The following is a 17,605-nucleotide window of genomic DNA, read 5'->3' as shown; positions in this document are numbered from 1 at the left end:
GTGGCCATTTTAAACCTTTTAAAACAGGCTTAGTTTTGCTGTTCAAGTGCATCATCTAAACACGCCCTTCTCAAAATTCATTTCTCTACGGTTAGCTGGCCTAAACCTACTTTCTCCTCGCGCTATGTCATTGTAGTTTCGTAGATACGAAAATGTTGAATAATGAAGGAAGAATCACCGAACAGGTGTGCCTCGTATGCAACCCATTTTGGGCGGTCCTGAGTGGTGGTAATTCCCGCCGCTAGGCCACGAGCGGCTTAGGGGACCTTGCGGAATTTGGTTGGAAAGCTTCGGATCCCAACATCGCGAAATAATTCCTGTGAACAGCTTCAACGGACTTGAATCTCGTCTCTACCACTTCCCTTTTCTCCATTTCCTTTCCTTCAGCTGCGGCTTCATTCCAAAGATGTCCCGAATCCTGCGCCCGGCTTCTCGATTCCTTTCCTCATCCGCAGCCCGGCCGCTGGCTGCTCGATGTGCGCTCCAGCGCTTTCCCCGAGTTCCGGCGATTGTGCAAAGCAAAGGATATGCGACAGAAAGTGGGGTGAAGGAATACACAGTTAGAGATGCTTTGAATGAGGCTCTTGCGGAGGAATTGGAGTTGAACCCCAAGGTCTTCATCCTCGGTGAGGAGGTTGCCCAATACAATGGCGCATATAAAGTCACCAAGGGCCTACTGGATCGATTCGGTGACAAGAGAGTCATTGACAGTCCTATCACCGAATCTGGGTTCTGCGGACTCACAGTTGGAGCTGCATTGGCTGGTCTACACCCCGTTGTAAGTGTCAAACTCACCATGAGAAAATGGGCAATTGCTAACCTGGTACAGTGCGAGTTCATGACCTTCAACTTCGCCATGCAAGCCATTGACCAAATTGTCAACTCTGCAGCAAAGACTCACTACATGTCTGGTGGTATCCAGCCCTGCAACATCACTTTCCGAGGCCCCAACGGCTTTGCCGCCGGTGTCGCAGCACAACATTCACAAGATTACTCGGCGTGGTACGGAAGCATACCGGGTCTCAAGGTCGTCAGCCCATGGAGTGCGGAGGATGCGAAAGGATTGCTCAAAGCTGCCATTCGGGATCCTAACCCCGTCTGTGTGCTCGAGAACGAATTGCTATATGGTCAAAGCTTCCCAATGAGCGAAGCAGCCCAAAAGGATGATTTCGTCATCCCATTCGGAAAAGCGAAGATTGAGCGTGCTGGAAAGGATCTTACCATTGTGTCCCTCTCCCGCTGCGTTGGACAATCCCTTATAGCTGCTGAGGCTCTCAAGAAGAAATACGGTGTTGAGTGCGAGGTCATTAACCTTCGCTCGGTCAAGCCCCTCGATGTTCAATCGATCGTCACCTCCGTGAAGAAGACCCACAGACTGCTGTGTGTCGAGTCCGGATTCCCAGCCTTCGGTGTTGGCGCCGAAATCCTTGCGTTGACGATGGAGTACGCTTTCGATTATCTGGATGCTCCAGCTCAAAGAATTACAGGCGCGGAAGTGCCAACCCCATATGCGTTGAAGTTAGAGCAAATGGCCTTCCCGGATGAGACACTGATTGAAAACTATGCGGCGAAGATGTTGCGGTTGTAAAGGACAGCTAGGATGCAGGTCGGGGAATTGGGATGTGTACTTCTAGAGCGGCCCTATGTGAAATAATCAACGGATACCTTTTATTTAACATGTGAAACTTTGCATTTGTGGATCCAACCTGGATTGTGCTATAGATCTCTTCTACATAACTATGCTTCCCCTCCGATATCGGCTGATTCGTTCTATAATTCAAATCGGAAGTTGTTCAAATTGCACTCGGCATAAATTTTCACGACATCAGACGTATATTTGGGGATACTGTATATACCGAAATTTAAACCGTCTTAACAAAATTCAATATCCTCAACCGCCATACCACCACAGATAAGCTTGCCTTTAAGACCGAAAGACGGTTGATGTTTACTCTGTTATGTATAAATTCATGTAGTAAGTTAAAAATAAAATATATATAAATTGCACGTATCAATAATTGTCCAGGTGATTTAAACCAACATTGCCAAGCCTATACCACAGAATTTAAAGGCGCTAGTAACCTTAAACGTATTAAAACATAATGTTATAGTGTGTTATTGGGTAGTTGATATATCGTTTAGGGACTCTATGAAACATGGGGATCGATTTGTGTTCGGTATCTTGATATATAGTGAGCCATTCTGTTATTTAATACTCAGCTTGACTAGTACATATCATTTTTCTAATCCGCAAGGCGGACACATAGAAAATGTCGTCGAGGCCGAACAGAAGGCTGCCGAAGAAGCGAAGCAGAGAAAGCCAGAAAGAAGAAGGCAGACAAGACGACACCTCCTAAAGCCCAGAACAAGGGAAATAAAAAGAGGAAGCATTCCGAGAGCTCAGACGATGACGACGGACAGCCAACCAAGAAAGTTGATTTCTTCGCCGAACTACTCAGAATGATCCGTAACAAGGAACCGGAATCAGTTGGGGTGTTATGATCATTGTCATTTCTAATAGTATTGCCATTTATACACTTGTTGTCATTTAAACTATTATTACACTAGACACGTTTGACCCTTGTGTTCAGGGTAGCAAATATTCCAGGATTGACATGTGTTTTTCCCTCCACAACCAAGAGGGTATTCAACACTGCTGTTGAAGATGTACCGCCACCAGCCCATCCATGAGGCTTAAGACCTGCTGTTATTTCACTAGTCGGCAATCTTTCCCACCACTCACGGATACAGGCGATCAACTGATACTCTCAAATACAGGCGAAGGTTTGCCATCTGCCGATATATAGTCATAGCGTAGAGAGCTAGCCCACGTGGAAACCAACTTAGCTTTTAGCCATTGACTATAAGGTTATATCATGGCTACCACCGAGGCAGAGAGAATTGTATCAAGAGACAAATTGCGAAGGTCCTCCACATAAGCAAGAGGAGGTTCCGCACTCAAAGGTCTTTGGTTGGGGGTTATTCTTGTCTAGTACACCGGATGGTGTATCCAGCTCAAGACCAGCTGTGAGAAAAAAGCTGGCCGAGCGAGGCAGAAGACGTTTTTGCAGAGTTTAATAGCTGAAAAGTAAACAGAAGAAAATTCAGGAACGGGATGGGCCTGATGAATTCCGTAATTGAATTGCTGATTTGAAGATACAGCTCTGGCTACGTAGTAGAAAACCTGGGTTGAGCTGTTATCAAAATGGCAGCTTGGAAGGGCGAGGCGCGGCCTAAAAGGCCCTATACCTCTGCTGAAGTAGCTTGAATAGCGCAAATGCTCTTTTTGGTAGGTTATTGGTCCTCTCCCCCTGCTCCGTAGTAGTGGAGAAGGCACTGGCTCGGGAGCCGACTTGCAGCCTCGAAGGCATACTCTCAAGACTTCTGAGAGGTATGCCTTTAGATACATCCTTGGGATCCGCCACTTGGAGATCTCGGTTGTAGACCGTATGGGACAAATCCCGTTTATATGTCGATGGAATCCAAAGGACTTTCCATCAACTTCAATCCGTAGGATGTCTTGGGTCATACATGTCGCCCGCCTCGTCCTCAGTATCGCTCTCTACCCCCGCTCCTTGATCAACAACCATCAAAGGCTGTTCTTTCTTTGTGCCCTCGTCACTCTTCACCTCCTCTTTTCCAACTACTTCTCCGTCCGCCGGGGCAAATGCACTTTTAAACCCGGCCTTTTTAAAGCCGCCTTTTTTAAATCCTCCTCCTCCACCACCGTTCCCACTTCCCCCACCAATCTGCCCAGTTTCTCCACCTAACTTGATAGAGATCAATCCCGATTGTGAATTCGCCTTCGCTTCCGCTTTCCGCGCCTTGGACGAGGCGAGTGGATCGCGGCTGAGTTGGCGCATGTCCTTTAGGCGTTGCTTATGCGAGTGGTCATAGGAGGAGAGATGGGCTTCGTATTCATTCATGCGCGCGTAGCCCTTGCTACATAGTTCGCCTGGTGTTTGTAGTGAGCGGACGGTCAGTGAGCGGACTGAAAGAAGGGAGGCGAACAGTAGAAAGATTTTACTGCCTCGCGGGCACTCTCTGTCTTCGGAGCTGGGTTGGTGAATCCACGCTGCGGGGGTTAGAAAGCTATATAAACCTTGAAGAAAGTCCTGTCCTTACTGGAGGCATGATTGTTAATGTGTAGAAATCTGTTGGAGGGATTGCGAGGGAACAGTTTGTTTTTGTTGTGCGAAATTGATGAGAAGAGAGGAAGCCGTGGCCCAAGCTCAAATAAGCTCGAGTTCTGTGTGAACCGAGGAACCTCCAACATCTTCATCTGTCTTTGCCTGGCCACGGAAAGCTGAGCAGCACACGACTGAGCAGCAATGGATCGCCGCGATTCAACGGCCTCGCAAGACACTTTTGTCTCATTACAGCAACTAGATCCCTTCCCTGTCGAGTCGCCTTCAGATATCAACAAGCAACTCCCCGATCTCCCCGCATCCGCATCTCCATCCCCCCCAAGATCCAACCCTCTTGGTTTAAGTGGGAGCCATGGCACCGCATACTACTGTAAGAGCTCCTAGACATTTTCGTCCTTTATATGAATGTATTCGTTCCTAACTATATTAGTAACCCGCCTCCAAAAATATTCTTCCTATGTCTTCACAATATACACCTCATTCCACATCGCGAATACCTCGATAATACCCCTCATAACTCGCTCCGTTTCGGCCTCTGAAACATACCTCTTGTTAACACGCCCATACTACCAATCCTTCCCCTTCGAACATCTCCTCGTTACACTCCCAGTCGCGACCCATATTCTGTCTGGGGTGGCGCTGCGAATCCACCGCCGAAATGCAAATCTAGCCCGCTATGGCGCCGCCAACATCCCTATATCTGCACGCCTTGAACAAAGACTCAAGGTCTGGCCATCTGTATCATGGGCTAGCGTTTCCGGTTACGTCCTTGCGCCCTTAGTGCTAAGCCACGCGTATGTGAACCGCTTATTACCTTGGGTATATGAAGGAGGGTCTTCGGGCGTTGGATTAGGTTTCGTGAGCCATGGGTTTGCGAGGCATCCGTTTGTGGCCTGGTCGGGGTATCTTGCATTGATCGGCATAGCTGCTGGGCACTTTGTTTGGGGGGCGGCAAAGTGGAACAACTGGCTGCCAATAGGGACGAGTAAGAAGGCTAGAAGGAGGTGGTGGACGATTAACGGGGCCAGCGTAGCACTTGCAGCTTTATGGATGGCAGGTGGGCTTGGCATCGTTGGAAGAGGCGGGAAGGCGGACGGGTGGATAGGGAAGAATTACGACGTGTTATATGAGAAGATTCCGTTTTTGGCGTTATAGGCTTGGTGAGGATAGAATCATTAGGCTGGTTTGATTATGGATATGGATCAATACCGACTCGGCATATTATGGTGTTAACGTGAAGTTCGGATGCACCGGACCTCGTATTATGGACTAGAACGAGGAAGCTATGCGGTTGCTTATAGATCCCTTGGTACGTCGGCCACACACCATCTCGACCTTTGTCCGTTTATCAGAACTGGTTGCCAAACACTAAATGGAAGTACAAGAATTCAATAATAGGGCACTACATGCGATTAACGACGGTACTCTCTAAACAATTGCGCGTATATGGAACGGAGTGTCATAACAGCATTCAGATTGACAGCGGAGCTACATTCAGCATTGAAACTCTAATTGATACGCCCTGAAAGAAATAATACTTTTGCGGCTTTTTATGTTGTTCCCACCATACTCGGCATATGCCCGCAGTTATGACTGTAGCGCATTACCTGGCTTGTTCTTTACTTAACTCGAGAGGGCCAGCGCCCTCCCCTTTGCCTAGCTGTGACTTCCAGCTTGTAGCTCCAGGTACCATTCTATTAGTCTAACCTGATCACTGGATCCACATCCTTCCTTCGAAGATTGAGGCCAAAGGCATCGTTAACTTGGACAAGGTGATCGATTGCGATCATCCCAGTAACGCCCTCAAAGTCGCAAACTGGCAACTTGTCATTTTTGCTTTGCAGAGATGTGACCCTCACGATCTCGTCTTCGAGGAAATCTGATGTCGATTGAGCCGCTGCTGCAGTGTATTTCCGTGCTACACTATACAATGGAAGCGTGATAATATTTTCATCTTCCCATTTCTTTATGTTTTTCAAGAGAGTTCTTTTATTTTGGGTCACCTTGCCTCCCATACCCTCTATCCTATCTTGAAGTTCTTTTAACGTCATTTCGTCCAAATTCTTTGGGTTGGGGTCATGGAATATCGGCAATACCAAGTCATCTGGTAAGTCCCAGGGTCTCTCGATCCACTGGAGTCGGCGGATATGGGCCACACCTGTATCGCCTGAAATATCTGTAACCATGGGGCGTTGAAGTGTTCCTAGGGAGCTGCCGAGTATGAACTCGCCAGTATCGACTTGGAAGCCATCGATATCGGCCATGTCGAAAGGGTTTCCGACTTTATCAGTTGCCTCTATTCCTCGATATACTTTGAAAGGGACTACGCCCGGTATGAACCTTTTCTGTAATTGCGCCCTGGGAAGCTTGGGCTTGGGTTTGTGGGGTGACGTCTCCGGCGATATCGAAGCATAAAACGCAGCCACTGCTTTTGCTAAATCGCCGTATTCTTCTAGCATTTCCCGTGCAAGTTGCTGACTCTGGCCTGTGTGTTGAATAAATTTCTCAATATCTTCTAGCAGACCTGCGTCCAATCCCTTGTCCCGTTCGTCAGCCTTGGGAGCTCTAGGATGCAGTTCGATCTTCCAGAGTTTTGCGTTTGGTACCAAACCACAAGTTTGATTACCCTCCGATGTACGGCACAATCTCATGTATTTGTAGTCAGGTGGAATTATTATGTCGTCTGGCGGGGCTACCTCTCGGACGAAATGGCCTGGCTTGACATCCAGATGATTTACTTCTGGGCCGACGGTTTCTGTAACTGTCCAGACTCCTCTCTGAACATCTTCTCTTATCATTTGCCCCAGTCTCCAATCAGCGACCGTTTGTCGATGAGCTGCCCTGACGCGGTCTTCTTTCTTTGTCGGTGCTCCAAAGCTTTCCCAGTGGCCCCCTCCTTCTTCGGCGCCCCAAGCCTCCCATCGATCTGAGCCACCATCACTCCAGATGAAAATAACAGGTCGATTTATATCGTCATTGTCGTTACCCATTCTGTTACCTGTTGTATTCCGACAGAAGGCCATATCCCATTTCCCGCTATCGGGGTCCAATTTGCCCCTATACCCTTGCGTGATATAGGCTAGGTCGAATTCCGTTCCATACTTCATGTTCGCTACAGTCAGCAGCCTGGCAATTTGATCAACGCTCAAATAGCTCGTCTTCGTTTGTTCCCCTAGCGCCTCCTTATACATTCGTTTCTCCTCTCGATTTCCGTTCTCGAAACCCGGGAATATTTTGTTGATCTGTGCCTTGGCTAGATTCACATATTCCTTGCTCTTCAGCAGAAGTTGGAAGGCCTTGAAGTTAATGGTCTTCACGTCCTTATTACAGGGGATATTCAAAGCTGTGATCGCTGTCGTGTAGCTGTTCACTATGGCATGGATCCCACAGTAATTGTTTTGGGCGGTCCCTTTCGTGAACACAGGCGAAAATCCCATTGCGAGCCATGGCAAGAGAGTGTCCTGGATTTCAGGGATAGGATTGAACGGCGCGGGGTCCTTGAGCTGTCTAGGATGGCTGACCTTTTTACCGTCAGGCGATACCGTTATTGCTGGCTCCCCACCAGGAGGCGGAGTCTTGGGCGCTTCTTCGGGGTTTGGCTTTGGCTTCTTTTTAGCTCGTCCACTTCTTCTGGTGCCTCTTCCCGTCTCTATTTCTGATTCTGGAGCTTTCCGTTTTCTCTGAGTCTGCGCTCGGGATGTTCCAGTTACTCCTGGTACTTCAGATCCCTCAGATACTTCAGATCCCTCAGATGCTTCAGATCCCTCAGATACTTCAGATCCCTCAGATGCTTCAGATCCCTCAGATCCCTCAGATCCCTCAGATGCTTCAGACGCTTCAGACGCTTCAGATACAGAAGGTCTTCTAGCTTTGCCTTTTTGTGTCCTTAGATTTGGCCGTGGATGCTCGCCCGCCCTCGGCTTTTTCACTCCAATTGTCTTCGAAGGCTTCTTGGTGGCGACGCTGCCCTTCCGTTGGCTTTTAGCTGGCGCCATGGCGGAGGCAAATTTCAATCAATCAGGTGGGAAAGTTGGGAGATCTTGGGCGAAGGTTTCATAAATAAATGGAAGAGTGCAGAATCGATGCGTTGCGGTGATGTTGCTAACTGGTTGCTAGTGATAGCAACTCTTAGGAGGTTGCGCTGAGGTTGCTTCTCGAACTAGTCAATTATAGTGTGGAGATTGGAGACCTTAGAAGTTGAATAAAAAAATTGGGCTTAGAGTTGTGGGATATTGGTCAAACCAGCGAGAAACCTGGGCTGTATTGTCAACAATATGCGGTAGTTACTATTGTCAACGGCAGTATTGTGGAGGACGATCCGAAAAAAAGGGAAACTTATTTCTGCACTTTTTGTGACAAAGAAAATTAGGCCTTCTGTTGTATCGGGAGACCAACTTGTAAATGATAAAGAATATGGTGTGTGTCCGATTTTCATTGTCGTGGTGAAGAAGATAAAGGAGTTGCCCCATTCGGCTTTCTCGTTGAGAGGACGGAGGGAAAGGGAAGCAAGAGGGCATTTCGATCTTTGGAATGCACGCGTCTTTCACTTATTCCGAATGAAGGCTACTTTCCAAGATCTTCACGAGACAGAACGATGGGACGTTTGATGTCAATGTTAGAGACTGAAGGGCAGCACCGTAACTGACCTCCGCGTCTTGAGCCGTTCGTCTTCTTTCTTTAAGTCAAAAGAGATAGGTTTCATACTAAAAGGGGATATATGAATAACTTGGTCACATATCAGATATATAAAATGCTGCTGTATAGAGGTAGAAAGAACAGCACAGATACTGGAAATGAGCGACAGAAATAGCCCTGACTTAGGGTACACATGAGTAAGAGCGACAACTCGAGCAAACATTTGAGTGCCACGTATGGCGTACGGAGGGCAAGCATGATACGCCCGAAGGAAGCGCAAAATGTATTGGGGGAGACAAAGAGCGTAGTGCAAAGATTGGCTGAATAAGGGGGGAGAGGCTATGTTTGCTGTTTCCGGCGAGGTTGCTTAACCAGCTAATAGTAATCCCGAGTTCTAAATTTATATGCCCAGGACTCATTATCTTTGACTTAATTCGCAGGCTGGACTCAGTAATGCGCATTATTGCTCTGCCTCATTGGTGCTAATTTGATGTCTTTGAACTCACCTATCGAGACTCCCATGTGGCGCCCCCTTTCAAGCCCTCTTTTCCTTCAAAGCCATCAACTCCGCCAACTCACTAAGGAGTTCTACCGTCTCAGCCGGATTGGCAATCCAAGCCGTAGTTCCCACATTCCTTGCCTTGAAGTCGTTACTGCCCGCGCTTAGAAATTGATCTCCAACATGCAGAGTCCTCTCCCCTTTTATGCTCCCCCCTTGCGGCCCCATCCCCTTACCACCAAAATAGTTCTGGCAAACAAGCACACCCCAACTCTTATCTCCGATATCAACAAAGACATCATTGCCGCCGTTAAATGCGCAGAATGGAATTGCCTTGCCGACCTCGCTCATTTCTAGTTTTTTCTGAATTACTAAGACTGTTTCTTCGAGGGATTCGCGGGCGAATTTGTAACCTGGGACTGAGGGTATAATGCCCACTGCGCGTTCTTTGCGCAGGATAGTTGCGGGGAGTGAGAGGTTGGTCACGCATTCGCGGAGGGACGACTCAGCGGCATCTAGAAGCGCCGTAATAGTGGGTTGAGTCCAAGTGGACATGCTAGGTAGGATCCAGTTGCGGCGCGAGAGGTGCGCTAGGAGAAATGGCGACGTGGGATCGTAGGTGAAGAGGAAATTGGATTCGCCGCCTATGTGGGTGATAGGTTGTTAGTTGGCATAGATAAGAACGCATGGCATCTAGGATACCTTAACTAAGGCAAAGAGGGACTTACCCATCACCATGATATTGTGTTTTTGGGCCTCGGTGAGAATCGTGGATGCCTTGATTGCATCCAACAGGCCGTGTAATCTGTTATAGTATTTCTCTGCTTCAGTATAGCCGGCTGCTGTGACAATGCCAATTTTCGTATCGTGGCTCATGAGATCTATATAAATAAACTGCGTTAAGAAAAGCGTTTATTCTATATTTAACGATGTGAATCTGACTCACGAATAATTTTCTGGGTCACCGGGTTCGAAGGCTCTAAGCTTTCCCCGTCATCGTATCTAAACAAATTAGCCAAACTACACCGTACGAGGGTATAGATATTTGTACAATGTAACATCACCGTCGAATGTGGCAAGGTCCAGCGGTCCAGCCTCAAGCACTCCCATAAGTTGGGCAGTGTTTAAAATGAGGCGGATATCGTTAAAAGACGGCGGTACAAATCTCCTAGATGAGATAAAGCGCTTCCTATCCTGATACCTGAAGGCATCTGCTAGATGGAGCCTTGTGAAAAAACTCCCTATGGTGGGAACGAGGAGTTTGAGTTTGGATTGACCTTGGAGGCCGACTTTCTGATGGGCGACTGAAGGTGTTAGTAGCCTTTGATAGAATTTCAATATAAGTTGATCTAAGAAAGGACCATATCTGGACAATCTTTCAATCTTGTAATTATTGTTTGCAAGTCGAGCTACAGAGTAGACTATCCACTTGAGATGCCTAGTCTCGACTTCAAAATTCCGGATACATCATTCAGAACATATAATAATGGAAGCACCGAAGTAAAACGCGAAGAATACTCGGCATGACTTCACAAACAAAACCCCCGCACTGCAGCGAAATAGCAAACTTAAAAATAAAACATCTAAAAAGACTCACTATGATCATCGACAATATTCTCCACATCCTGCATAATCTCCGCGTACCGCTGATGGGCCACCTCAGCCATCTGCTCCACCGAATGAGCATTTTTCTCAAACACCCCCGTAGGCTGAGAATGGAGGACGAATGGAACAGCTAGGAGGCCTTTGATCCATTCTGCTTTCGTATCAGTAAAGTAGCAGAACATTAGTATGCGATATGTGCGATGGAGCCCACGTCTGGGAGCGGTGAGATGCGGGGCAGGGAGAGAGTCAGAGGGGCTAGGTGGTCAAGGTACCTATAAATTGATCTCGACGATGGGTTTTAAGAGCATCTATACGGTGTTAGGGCCTGAGAGAGTAGCTTATGCTAGGGAGAGCTCACATTCGACGCGGTAACGGGTCGTCATCTTGAGGATATACTAACCCCGCTTCTCTTTCTACCTAATCTCAAAGTCTGCAACGGTGACGATGCCGTTTCCTATCTAGCTGCGGAGAGTAGCTGCACCAGGTGATGATGATTGTTTAATTTGGTTTTGGTGTGTAGAGGATTTGGTTTTGTAATTCTAGACGGTTTGGAACTACGTTGAACTTGGAAGGTGGTTGCTTGGCCGCCACAGCCGGCGTTAGGCAAACTTGTTTGGTGCTTTGTGGGAACAGTAGTCACGATGGCATGGCAATTTTGCAGCACAACACTACCACTTGTGTAACAACTTTTTATATGGTAGATATAGATATAGGTTTTATCTTCTACCTAAGAGCTTCATTTTACTCGAGCCTCATGACCCTTGTTTTTCGTACTTTTACGAGTTGGCCAACCGGGGTTAGCTGCACAGCACTTCAACTCACAAAGAAATAACGAATCAGTTCCAGGTAACACTTCTCATGTGATAGTATAACTACCCATAGAGGGACCGCTCAACTAATGAATGAGTAGGGTCTGATTTTCCTAGCCTTCGCACTACCACAACTCTATATCCTCTATATGTATATTCAAGTTCCTCATAATATCGCCTGGTTTCCCCTCGCCTAATCGCCCATTCCACTAGATTGAGTACTCCTCTTGAAAATAAATTAACTTTATGGCATCAAGCGCCTAAGAAAGACCTCGTTTCTTATCTTTCGCTTTCCAACCGACCAATGGAGATTCCGGCCGCGGGACGTCCGGTCTACCGCTCAAAGTATCCACGATCCCTTTCAATTCTAACCAAAATTCGTGATTAGGCCTCCGATTTGGCCAATCGGTCTCATTCTCCTCCACTTCCTTCATGGGGCTGAATACTACGCTAGCCCCCTTGATGCCAATCACGGTCGCACTCTGCGGATTGCTCAGAATCGCGCTGTCGGATCTATCTTCGAACTGCTCTAGGTGCTCTATACATTTGATAGCTAATCTCACGGCGCGAGTGCGATCCATAGGTGATGGTACTCCGCCTTGTTGGACGTGTCCTGGAATCGAGTCACGAGATTCAAAGCGCTCGTGTGCCTCCTCACGAATCATATCTGCGATTAACTTAGCAGAATAGACTTTGCTTGCCTTCTCATTGACGAGGATCAGACGACCAGCCCGCGATTGCCCGGAATCTCCTGCAAATACTTTGCGTAGATGCTCAATATCTGCTGCTAGCATGGCAATACTGATGCCCTCTTCGGGAGTGTAGACTGCTACGGCACCGACGGCAAGACCGGCGAGGGTAGCGATGTAGCCCGAACGTCCTCCTTGGGTTTCGATCACGAATACCCTGCGTCGGGATGCGGACGCGGATTGTTTCACCTTGTCGCAGTATGCCATTAACTCGTTGAGGCAAGTATCGGAGCCGATGCTGTATTCGGTGCCGGGGACATTGTTCGAGATTGTAGCCGGAAGGAGTGTCATCGGGATGCAAAGAGAAGAGTATTGCTCTCTAGCTTTTCGCAATTGAGATAAGGATTGGAATGCCTCGAATCCACCGATAATGAATAGACCGTCAAACTTATATAGTTTGAACAACGAAGCGATTAACTCCATGCCGGATTCGACAGGGGTTTCACGGTTCATACCAATCTCTGAACCCCCCTTATTCGCCCAGTTATCGACCTCGAGCCAGTCGAATTCTCGAACAGCTCCATCAGGTTTATCACCGTGATGCCGAGCAAATCCAGCAAAGCCGTTATGGATTGCAAGGGGGGTATGCCCTCGAGTCAAACAGTACGCTACAGCTGCTCGAGTTGCTGGGTTAACACCTCCAGCTGGTGCTCCCACATGGATGATGGCGATTCTCATGCGCTAGGGATTGTGAGACAATGCATCACGGAAGGCAAAGGACAGTAAACTCACCTTTTTTGGAGGAAGATGCACGGAATTATCTATAGCTGTTGATGTTGTGGTCCTGTAGGAGTTATACATATCCGAAAACTCGGTATCTCTAAGTGACATTGCTCTATCGAAGTCTTTCGCCGCGATGGCGTTCGCCACCTCTTTTGTGTCTAGAACTGCTTGCATTAGAGGTTTCCGCGTAATTTTGTTCTCGTTCACGGCAATGAATGGACTGGGTGTGTCGGGCGTTGCATCTAGAACCGCCCTGACTGCCTCCACACCTTGTAATGTTCCAAGGTAACGATCGTATGCACACGCTGAGCCTCCTCGTTGGACATGACCAAGAGTTGTAATGCGAGTATCCAGTGCAAGGCCTTCTTTGTCCGCGAGGAGGTCCTTGATCATTTCTGGGGTAATCTTGTTTCCCTCTTGGTCATATGCGCCTTCAGCAACAATAACTATAGTCTTCCTCTTGCCATTTTGTCGATGCTATAATAGTATTAGCATTGCCTATCCAATGTATGTTGAATGTCTTACATGTGCCACAACTGCACACATTTCTTCCCGCCATTTCTCTGGTCTCGGTTTCTCGGGGATGAAGATAAAGTCGGCACCAGTTGCTACACCCGCCATCAGAGCTAGCCAGCCGCAGTGTCTGCCCATAACTTCGATGACGAAAGCTCGAGAATGTGAGGATGCCGTAGCTTCGATATAATCCACCATTTCGCAGATTCGACCCAAAGCAGAGAAGCATCCAATCGTAGCATCAGTACCAGACATGTCATTATCGATGGATCCAACTAAGCCGACAATGTTGAGGTGCTTGTACGGCTTGGTCTGCTCTGCAGTCAATTGCTTGGTATCAACCAATTCCTGTACCAAGTCCGGCCATTCTGAACGAAACTTATCAGCTCCGGTTAAGGAACCGTCACCACCGCAGATGATGAGGGCATCAATGCCATGCAAGACCATGTTCTTCGCCGCCTTGAGCCTGCCAGCGCGCTCGTAGAAGGCCATGCATCTTGCAGTGCCAATCAAAGTACCTCCTTCAGAGAGCCATCCGCGGACTTCGGACCATTGGAACTGTCTGATGAGATCTCCGCCCTGGACGAGACCCTCGTACCCTTCATAGACGCCGTATACGTCGCAGCCCTTGTCAATTCCCATTCGGACCACTGCTCTAATCGCGGGATTCATGCCAGGGGAATCACCACCGCTGGTCATTATCGCTATGCGGCGTTTCTTCTGCCTCAGAGGAGGCGGGGGAGCTGCTGGAGACATGTTGGGTGGTGATGGCGCGGTAGGCTAATTGAACTGGATCGGAAAAAGGCGGACGAAAGAAGAAGAATAAATATATATTTATCTTGCTCTTCCTCTTCCTCTCATGCGCGTGGGAGAAGTTTGAGTTGAGATGGGATCGTGTTTTTTGGGCGATGACGATGGCGGTGTCGGGAGCCCGGGGGAGGTGCACTTTTATAGAGGGGTTGATATTGAATGCGATAAGAGTTCACCGCAAAAGCAAAGAGGGCTGGAAGCCCCGAGCGGAATGCGGATCACCTGCGCCGATTGGAGCTTTAATAACGCTCGTACGTAGTCGTCGAGTATCAGTCTTCTTATCGCAGCCTTGCATTCGCCAAACAATGCTTCTTTTGATGGTTCCCATACGCATAGGTTCCTGCGGTCCGATTCGGTTTTGGACGTGATTCTTGATTCGGCCTCCTTCAAACTAAAGCTCAACTACCTCGATATATAGCAACATAATACCAATTGCCTCCACAATCCCACCGACCTCAACAGCGACATCTGGGGTGTCTTGGCAGTTATTGCGCAGCGAACCGCGACCAGTACAGCACAGCGCCAGAGCACAAGTACGGCGCAAACAGCTGCCAGAGGATTAACACTCGAAGCACTTATCGTACGAGGAGGAGCGTGGTATGACGCCAAGTATTGAACGTTCTGCGACCGCCAATAGTTGACATTCTGAAAGGCATGTGAAGTGCAGGTCAGGCCCAGGGCGCATATACGACCACATCCGACTTGCTGCGGTGACTGCGACAGGGCTTTAGCCTCAATGAGACGTTAAAGCAAGGCTGCCTTTACATCACAGTACAGTACTCGGCCAGGCTGAGGGAAGCGGCTTCCGTGTGCCCTTCAAAGGCTCAAGCTACGAGCATAGAAAGTGTGCCTCGGGGATCCATTGGAATCGCATGCGAAGCCGTCCCTCGACCCTGACACAATCGAAACCAGCTTGGAGACAATAGCTGCCGATAATGGCGTCAATTCCGAACGAGTTCCCTATATCCCTCAAACCGAAGCCATTGAGGCCCACCGAACCTACCTTACCGACCCTCATCCAGCGCATCAACTTTGAGCGGGGGGGTTTTCACAATATCAGCGAGGAGAGTCTGAGGCAAGAAATTGCCGAAGCTGGGAGGACTGGCAGTCGGGGTGGGGAAAAGGGAACGACTGACGAGGAAGAGGAGGACGAGGAGGATGATGACGACGATGGCGAAGATGGCGAGGAGGAGCCTGATAGAATGAAGGAGCTTATGAAAGCCAGGGAGGAAATTCTGGGTCAGATTGAGTATGTTCGCGTAGTATGTTTTACAGATTACGTAGACTAACGGCGTTGCAGCGGGGCCTATCAATCTGCTGCATATGCTCTGGACTTCGTCTCATTGCTCCTGTCGAAAGATACGCCAGTTCAGGCCAGTTTGTCGATGTCGCCAGCGTTGAAGGAACTGGTCGGAACAGGTACAATGGGCGCAGACAAGATACAGGCGTCACGAGTTGACGCAAATCAGAAGGCCGATAATAAACGCATTGCAAAGGGATGGAAGGTTCAGAACCTAAACAAGGCGGTAGATACAATCGTGGACTCTGCTACAAGGCTGGAAAAAGAAATTGAGACCGAGACAAAGTATTGGGAACAAGTCCTTTCTGTTAGTAATAAAGGATGGGCAATCTGTCGAATACCGAGTGAGAAACAAACTCTGGGAGTACGTTTCGGATTTCCTGAGGGTGAGTCCAATGCCATTATATTTTTATAATGAGACTATGTGCTAATAGCTGTAGCTGCTCCGAACTTTAGGAATCAAAGCCTTGCCGCCCTCCGGAGAAACCCAGATGGCACGATATATATCGAGCAAGGGATAACGAATGCCGAACCTCAAACTTTACGGGTGCGGATCCAGGTCAATCAAACAGATACGGGGTCATCAAGCCTCTCAAAACCTGCTGCAGCCGATGCTCCTGTGGAATCCCTAATTCTGCAAGCCCGCAATACTATCTTCAACACCGAGCTATGGCAAGAGCTCAACCGTGAAGCACGCGGGCTGGGAGCTTTTGGTGTGCGAGGTATCGAGGATACCCTGACCCTTCCCCTATCTCCTAGCAAGACCATTGTATTGGACTTGGTCCCGCTAGCAGACTCGTCCACAATCCTACCCCAGCCGGACGATTCCATTGCTGAAGGGATCTGCCTCTCTCTTCATATCCTTCTAAGCTTTGCCCACCGGCATAATCACCGGCGACGCACACAACCCCCGCCGCCAATATCCAACCAGAAACGGCCCAATCCACCCTACTCTCTCCTGCGGCCGCTTATCACCAGGTTAAACCATCAGCAGAGCAATAGTTCTCTCAACTCCCTCCTTTCTAGTCTCTGCTCAGCACTTTCCTCAACAAAGATATATCCCGCGCCATCCTACAAAATCACACATTCTTCACCACAAGCACCACCAATCCCCAATGTTTCTACCTCCGAGCTGACAGTAATCGCCCTAACCGACCGCCTGGAATCCATAGCAAATTTCGTCATAACACCCACCACAACCATAACCATTGCCTGCAGATCACTTCAAGTGCCACTAGCAGGGACGAGCTTCCACCTGTCCCTCAACGCCGAATCCCCACTCACCACAACATGCGTCGCGCCTCCAGTTTTAGGCCACATATCCGCTGTAGAAGAATACATCCTGTACGCCACCTCTTGCGCCCTCGCTTCCAACATAATCTCTATCTCCGAACAGCAATCAGAAACCGAAGAGACCGATCTGTCTAAAAATGGTAAAGCAGGATGGCACCTTACCGCACAACCAAACGTGCTAAGAAAAGTATTCAAAGGTGGGAAGGGCAAACAATTTATTTCCAGTGTTAATAATGAGGATGGGAAGGGGTGCAAGGTTAGAGTGGCGTGGAATTGGATGAGACATGATTTTTATGGAATTGATAAGGAGGGGTTGGGGGCTGAGGAGGAGAGGAGGATTACTGGCGAGGGGATGTATGAGTGGAATAGTAGGTTAGGAAATTCGGCTTGGGCGGGTGGGGAAGGGGAAGTTGTGAGGAGTTTGGTGGATGTGGTTGAGAGTGCTGGGGTTTGGCTTACGTGATGGGCCCTGGGGTTACAGGATGGTTGGAGTGGTTCAGAAGACAGACATGCCCCTTTGT

The 17,605-nt window shown here is 48.5% G+C and overlaps 7 protein-coding genes across 7 annotated transcripts; 3 read left to right on the top strand and 4 right to left on the bottom strand.

Annotated features, from left to right (window-relative positions):
* Nucleotides 1-406: 406 nt before the first annotated feature.
* On the top strand, nt 407-1,588 carry BP5553_01545 (Uncharacterized protein; the record flags this gene model as incomplete). Its single annotated transcript, XM_032010168.1, has 2 exons — nt 407-778; nt 830-1,588. 2 exons carry the CDS (start codon nt 407-409, stop codon nt 1,586-1,588), a joined length of 1,131 nt encoding a protein of 376 aa, XP_031874222.1.
* Nucleotides 1,589-3,503: 1,915 nt separating this feature from the next.
* BP5553_01544 (uncharacterized protein) lies at nt 3,504-3,863 on the bottom strand (the record flags this gene model as incomplete). The annotated part of the gene is made up of 1 exon (XM_032010167.1): nt 3,504-3,863. One exon carries the CDS (start codon nt 3,861-3,863, stop codon nt 3,504-3,506), a length of 360 nt encoding a protein of 119 aa, XP_031874221.1.
* Nucleotides 3,864-4,331: 468 nt separating this feature from the next.
* On the top strand, nt 4,332-5,303 carry BP5553_01543 (Uncharacterized protein; the record flags this gene model as incomplete). The annotated part of the gene is made up of 2 exons (XM_032010166.1): nt 4,332-4,518; nt 4,579-5,303. 2 exons carry the CDS (start codon nt 4,332-4,334, stop codon nt 5,301-5,303), a joined length of 912 nt encoding a protein of 303 aa, XP_031874220.1.
* Nucleotides 5,304-5,845: 542 nt separating this feature from the next.
* BP5553_01542 (uncharacterized protein) lies at nt 5,846-8,143 on the bottom strand (the record flags this gene model as incomplete). Its single annotated transcript, XM_032010165.1, has 1 exon — nt 5,846-8,143. One exon carries the CDS (start codon nt 8,141-8,143, stop codon nt 5,846-5,848), a length of 2,298 nt encoding a protein of 765 aa, XP_031874219.1.
* Nucleotides 8,144-9,318: 1,175 nt separating this feature from the next.
* Nucleotides 9,319-11,069, bottom strand: BP5553_01541 (IMP-specific 5'-nucleotidase 1; the record flags this gene model as incomplete). The annotated part of the gene is made up of 5 exons (XM_032010164.1): nt 9,319-9,926; nt 10,011-10,163; nt 10,229-10,284; nt 10,334-10,586; nt 10,880-11,069. 5 exons carry the CDS (start codon nt 11,067-11,069, stop codon nt 9,319-9,321), a joined length of 1,260 nt encoding a protein of 419 aa, XP_031874218.1.
* An 887-nt stretch (nt 11,070-11,956) lies between these two features.
* BP5553_01540 (ATP-dependent 6-phosphofructokinase) lies at nt 11,957-14,437 on the bottom strand (the record flags this gene model as incomplete). The annotated part of the gene is made up of 3 exons (XM_032010163.1): nt 11,957-13,126; nt 13,178-13,645; nt 13,694-14,437. 3 exons carry the CDS (start codon nt 14,435-14,437, stop codon nt 11,957-11,959), a joined length of 2,382 nt encoding a protein of 793 aa, XP_031874217.1.
* Nucleotides 14,438-15,426: 989 nt separating this feature from the next.
* BP5553_01539 (uncharacterized protein) lies at nt 15,427-17,547 on the top strand (the record flags this gene model as incomplete). Its single annotated transcript, XM_032010162.1, has 3 exons — nt 15,427-15,740; nt 15,792-16,177; nt 16,232-17,547. 3 exons carry the CDS (start codon nt 15,427-15,429, stop codon nt 17,545-17,547), a joined length of 2,016 nt encoding a protein of 671 aa, XP_031874216.1.
* Nucleotides 17,548-17,605: the final 58 nt, after the last annotated feature.

Source organism: Venustampulla echinocandica, assembly GCF_003357145.1.
Source record: "Venustampulla echinocandica strain BP 5553 chromosome Unknown scaffold_0, whole genome shotgun sequence".
Classification (NCBI taxonomy): Eukaryota; Fungi; Ascomycota; class Leotiomycetes; order Helotiales; family Pleuroascaceae; genus Venustampulla; species Venustampulla echinocandica.
This window is presented reverse-complemented; position numbering and strand designations above follow the sequence as displayed.